We start from the raw sequence: 5,627 nt of genomic DNA, 5'->3' as shown, positions 1-5,627 counted from the left end.
CGACGAGATCTACAATTTCTGTATGAAATTTTCTTGCTAGCATTAATAGATTACGAGTTATTGACGAAAAACTGTTTTTTCGTTTTTCGTCAATAACTCGTTAAATATTAATGCTAGCAAGAAACTTTTATACAGAAATTGTAGATCTCGTCGTCCTCTACAAAATGCCCCCAACAACTTTCCCTTACGTCCATCCTTTTGGGAGTTATTGGCAAAAAACGAAAATGTCGCGAAATCTGAAGGGGTACCCCTTGGAAAAATCTCGGAAAAATCGAAAATTTTTTTTTGTTCGTTATTATTAGCAATGTTCTTCCGACGTCTGATTTCTTTTTAAAAAATGCGTTTCTAAAGTGCATAAATTTTTGGGATTGACTGTACAGCCAATACATCCTTAAATGCGATTCTCATTTTACAAAGCATGGAGAGCGTAATACTGGGTGGTACCCGTCAAGAGAACGACTACGATCGCGTTCCCCGGGAAGAGGACTCGAAATTCATACGCGAAAACTGTTGCAGAATTCTGCCTGCTCTCAAGGTTCGTTCGTATTCACAATGTTTCACGACAATGATTGTTGATTTGTAATCTTTCTCAGAACGCACGGGTACTAAAGGAATGGGTCGGTCTCAGACCGGGTAGACCGGAAGTGCGTATCGAGGCCGAAGCGTATAAGTCTTCTGAAGGAAGACGAGTCAAGGTATCGCAAAAATGTCTGATCACAAAGTTTTGCGAGTCGTTCCCCTCGGATACTCTTTCAGGTAATACACAATTATGGGCATGGGGGTAGCGGCGTGACGCTTTGCTGGGGCTGCGCTTTGGACGTCGTGGAAATTATACGGAACATGCAGAATACGAAATCTCGTTTGTAACGTTTAACCGAGGAAATACATACCTTTTATTTAGCAAATTCTCTGATTCGTATAACGTAATGATACACCCTACTCGTCCCCCATTCCTTGCGAGCTATCATGATAACGTTTTACGACCGCACGAACTCTGCGGCGGCATTCTGTAATTAAAGCCACCAGGCATTTATCAGTAGTTTGCGTTTTACGCGAACCGTACCCGCAATGTTATCGATAAAACCGCATTGTCGCACGCATTTTGTTCCCCCGATCCGATGATGCGCCGGGGACAGTGTCAGAAATGTACGCGGCGGTGCACCGGCGGAAATATTTAAAAATTCCCGTCGAACGCAGTTTCCCACGTGAAATGGAAAAACAATTGAGGCGAGCGGGAATGCTTGAAACGCGACGATTATATTCTGGGTAGTGGGACGTTTCCGTAAATAGCACCGGATTTCGATTTCTCGTACAAAAAAATTCACCCATAACCGAATCACAACTCTCTTCCACCGAGGATAATAGATATCAGCCATCGATCCCTTTGCCCGGACGGTCGTCTCATCGTTTCGCGTTCGTACGAAAATTGACCGAATGGATCAAAGTATAATGCGGGGCCTGGTTTGACGTATGACCAAATTAATGCCATGCGACGACAGATCGTACGAAATAATGATACACGCCGGTCATGAACGACATCGAACGCAGCAACAAACGTCCTTTGATGGTGGTGCGCGGTGAGATTGAACTCGGCGAGACGAAGAAGACGTGCGATCGACCGGACGGGGAGCTCAGCAGCGAGTCCGATTCGAGTACCGAGGTGCGATCATGTAAGACCGTCTACAGGAGCCGAAGCAAGAAACTCGTCGTGTCCGACAACGCGAGCCTAGTTCCGTTCACCGATTTTATTAAAAATGATCCGATTGTCAGCGCAAAGAGAGAGGACAAAGGTATACGCTTCTAACCTTCGGGTCGGTACCGATCGAACGCGATTTTCGATTTATACGGGTTTCGCAGCAGACTCATCGTTCGTCGACACCGACGTTGAATTACGAAAAGATGGGGCCGTCAGCAGGAGGAAGAAAAAGAAACGAAGGTACCGTCGCGTTGGACGTACCGATTTTCTTCTCACGTTCGTTGGTTCCATTTTAAAGATACCTGACGATATGCACGAGCAATTGCAAGTACGAAGCGGTGAGACGGGTGGCCGCCCGTTTCGGCATGAAGGAGGTCACCGAGGATAGCAGCTGGAACCTTTACTGGACGGACTTGAGCGTGAGCGTGGAACGCGCGAAAGACATGAAGAGATACCAAAAGGTGAACCATTTTCCAGGGATGACCGAGATATGTAGGAAGGATCTGCTCGCTAGAAACTTGAACCGAATGCTGAAGCTGTTCCCGAAGGACTATAATTTCTTCCCAAAGACCTGGTGTTTCCCCGCCGAGTAAGAGAATCGTGTTCGCCGGTAATGACTTGTTTACGAGGCGATTTGTGAAAGAGTACGTTTTCAGTCACGGGGAGGCGATGGCCTACGCGAAACTGAGGCGATCAAAGACTTTCATCATCAAACCGGATACTGGGTGTCAGGGCCGGGGGATTTATTTGACGAGGAACTTGAAGGACGTGAAACCTAGCGAGCGGATGATCTGCCAGGTCTACGTGGCCAGGGTACGCATCTTTGAACATTAGACATAGGTTTCCGCTCTTCCTTTTGGTGAAGATCATACATGTTCGTAGCCCTTTCTGGTCGACGGCTACAAATTCGATCTCCGTATCTATGCACTGATCACCTCCTGCGACCCGCTCAGGATCTACATATACAACGACGGACTCGCGAGGTAATTCGACGTCGCGCGATCGAACGACGAATTCCAATCGAGATCGAATGAAACGCGTGTACATACGTGCCGCAAGAATTGTATTAAACGGAATAAAAATGCGTCTTGATCTCTCGAAAAGCGTCACCATATGATTCGAATACTTTCAGATTCGCGACCAGCCGATACAAGGAACCTACCGGACACAATACTTCTAACGTGTTCATGCACCTGACGAATTATGCCGTCAACAAACACAGCCGCATGTACGTGATCGACGACGAGATCGGTAGCAAAAGGTTCGTTTTCTGAGTAATTTCGAATTCATTGACGGATTGACGATAAATTGCTTTTAAAAATTGCCGTAGAAAAATATCGACTCTGAACAAATGGTTTAAAATGAAAGACGTCGACGTGGACGAGTTGTGGCGCAAGATCGACGAGATCATAATAAAAACCGTTTTGGCAGCGTATCCAATTCTGAAACACAGTTATCACACGTGTTTCCCCACGCACGACAAGACGTACGCGTGTTTCGAATTGTTGGGCTTTGACGTGTTACTCGATTGGAAGCTGAAACCGTATTTATTAGAGGTGACGATTACGATACCTCGTAAGGAGAATAAATCATTCGAAGAGAAAAGAAAATTAATGTGTTTAGGTAAACCATTCACCGAGCTTTCACACAGATGCACAAATCGATAAGGACATAAAGGAAGGATTATTGATGAACACGTTCGACATGCTGAATTTGCAGCAGTGCGATAAGAAGAAAATTATCGAGGAAGATCGGAAACGAGTCAGAGACAGGCTTCTGCAGGGGATAAACACAAAGGATGGCAGGTAATTACGAACGAAAAAAATTTCGGACGGGAGGTCGATTTCGAGGCGTTATTCGCTTCCAGTGTGAACGATTCGACGATCGGTACAGCGAAACCCGATAAGCCGGAGGAAGATTACCTGCAAAAGCAATTTAAATGGGAGGACGAGCATATGGGCAATTTCCGCAGGATCTATCCGTGTACTGATATCGAAAAATACGAGCCGTTCTTCAAGCAAACTGGCATATCCGTGTACCAGGATACAGCAGCGTCTCGGGCCCGGGAGGAAGCAGCCAGAGTTCAGAAGGAAGAGAACGACGTACGTTTTTAATTTACTTTGATAAAAACTATTTAACGAACGTGATCGGATATGATTTTCAGACGAGGGTAAAGGAGCAGGAGAATAGAAAGATCGTTGGGAAGTGGAGCGATTTCAGATTGCATCCAGAGAGCCCGAATTGCGTTCTGCAGAAGCCAGTGATGAACGATCAGGAAAGGAGTAAATCGGCGAGCTTCGCGAAAAGGAGTTCGCCGCCTTCGAATGTCGGTTTCTCTAAATTAACGGGTCGTAGCAAAGCTCGCTAACGAAACTGTTTCTCTGATCGTACAGACGAAGAAGCACACACCTGCGAACGGTACGTTGAACTCGTTCGAACCGGAGATTATATCGGAGTCGGAGGAACGGGAGCGCGTGACGGCGTTGGCACAAAGAGATTTTCTGATCAAGAGCTACGGGATGTTGGAACAAATTTATATGGCGATGAAGAAGAACGGCACGTTGCGGGCCGTGGACGAGAAGAAATACGGACTGTACGAGAGACTCGGGTACGCGGAGAGTATGAGCAAGAGTGCGTCCATGTGTCGGCACAAGTGTTACATTCATCAGAACTCCGGGCCAGAGACGAGATACGAACCGTGGACGAGCCACTCGTCGCAATTTTGCCTTAAAGCAAGTAAAGCAGATAATCGAATGTATCGTGAATCGAACGTCGGAGAACCGATGTTAAAACGCGTTTTTTCTCTTCGTTTCTCCCACAGGGTAAAGTCCCGGACGATGAATTTGTATTTACGAGTTTAAAGAAAAATAATAATTTCTAAGCGCGAGGTGAGAGCCGTGCGCCGTCATCGACGGTGACCGGTGGTGTACGAAAACGGTTTCGATTTTTCAGATTTCAAAGTGACCTGTAACGAGGCCCCGGTTTATACACGGCCAAAGATACCGAACAAATTTTGGGTCGACGATCTGAATTCGAACGATCGCGACGGCCGTATCACCAAGGCCCACGTGGCTCGTACCCTGTCCAACGTTGTGCGCCTGCATACGCTCCAGAAACGGGGAGAGTACAGTTTATCGAAATTTAAACGATGCTACGAATAGCGAGTGCCTTTTTATAAGAAAAGTCCATACAACGTTATCTGATGTATAAATTTAAAAATATCTACTCATAGTCTCTCCAAGTGATTCTATACGTTAATACGCGATTTATCAAACGAAAAATGATCTCCCCATTTTAACAACTTTTTCACATGTGGAACGATGGAAATAAATTATTATTCGTGTGAAAAGATACCGTCTGCATTGAATTACTGATAACGGAGGGCCTAAATTCCAAGTTCCAAAACATTTCACAAAACATGTACGTATCAGAGACAGAAAGAGAGAACAATGTAAAAATCAACATGGTATGGATTTGTTATTTAAAGTGCCATATAAATATGTACAATGAGTGGACATGTACACGTTGAGAAAACGAGAATATCTCCGCACGCATTGATCGTGTATCGTGTAATAATGACATACGTACGTCCATCTGGAATATGTATAACAATCTCGTGTTCTTATTGTTGACGCACACACCTGTACGTATGTCAGTATTGATATGATCGAAAATAATCTACAAACAATTTGTTGTGTATATCTCTTTCAATCGTAATATATTCACAATTTTTGCTCTATTAAACATGCGACCTTGACACCGGCTTCCATACGTCGCGTTGTTCTGATTGCTTTCGTTTCAATTGTATTGATTCAATTCTTTCTGGGAAGAGAAACACGATACGTTGAAAATGAACGATCGATTCTTACGACGAACGAGTGACACTCGAGACTTCCTCAGTATATAGAAGCGTTAAAATAAAGAATTAGTA

The 5,627-nt window shown here is 44.9% G+C and overlaps 1 protein-coding gene across 1 annotated transcript in view; it reads left to right on the top strand.

Annotated features, from left to right (window-relative positions):
• Positions 1-5,263, top strand: part of LOC108624448 (tubulin polyglutamylase TTLL13) — a 7,561-nt gene extending 2,298 nt beyond the window's left edge. The window contains exons 5-18 of the mRNA XM_018023769.2: positions 418-535; positions 594-695; positions 757-863; positions 1,549-1,790; positions 1,858-1,936; positions 1,995-2,285; positions 2,353-2,509; positions 2,579-2,679; positions 2,829-2,957; positions 3,027-3,252; positions 3,320-3,501; positions 3,564-3,798; positions 3,861-4,022; positions 4,090-5,263. Of these exons, the coding sequence (XP_017879258.2) occupies positions 418-535; positions 594-695; positions 757-863; positions 1,549-1,790; positions 1,858-1,936; positions 1,995-2,285; positions 2,353-2,509; positions 2,579-2,679; positions 2,829-2,957; positions 3,027-3,252; positions 3,320-3,501; positions 3,564-3,798; positions 3,861-4,022; positions 4,090-4,557 (2,599 nt within the window). The 3' untranslated portion in view covers positions 4,558-5,263. The remainder of the gene's footprint in view (positions 1-417; positions 536-593; positions 696-756; positions 864-1,548; positions 1,791-1,857; positions 1,937-1,994; positions 2,286-2,352; positions 2,510-2,578; positions 2,680-2,828; positions 2,958-3,026; positions 3,253-3,319; positions 3,502-3,563; positions 3,799-3,860; positions 4,023-4,089) is intronic.
• The last annotated feature ends 364 nt before the right edge of the window (positions 5,264-5,627 follow it).

Source organism: Ceratina calcarata, unplaced genomic scaffold (assembly GCF_001652005.2).
Source record: "Ceratina calcarata isolate Rehan_Ccalc_2016 unplaced genomic scaffold, ASM165200v1 scaffold310.2, whole genome shotgun sequence".
Classification (NCBI taxonomy): Eukaryota; Metazoa; Arthropoda; class Insecta; order Hymenoptera; family Apidae; genus Ceratina; species Ceratina calcarata.
Note: the sequence above shows the minus strand (reverse complement) of the source record. Positions and strands in the feature narration are given on the sequence as shown.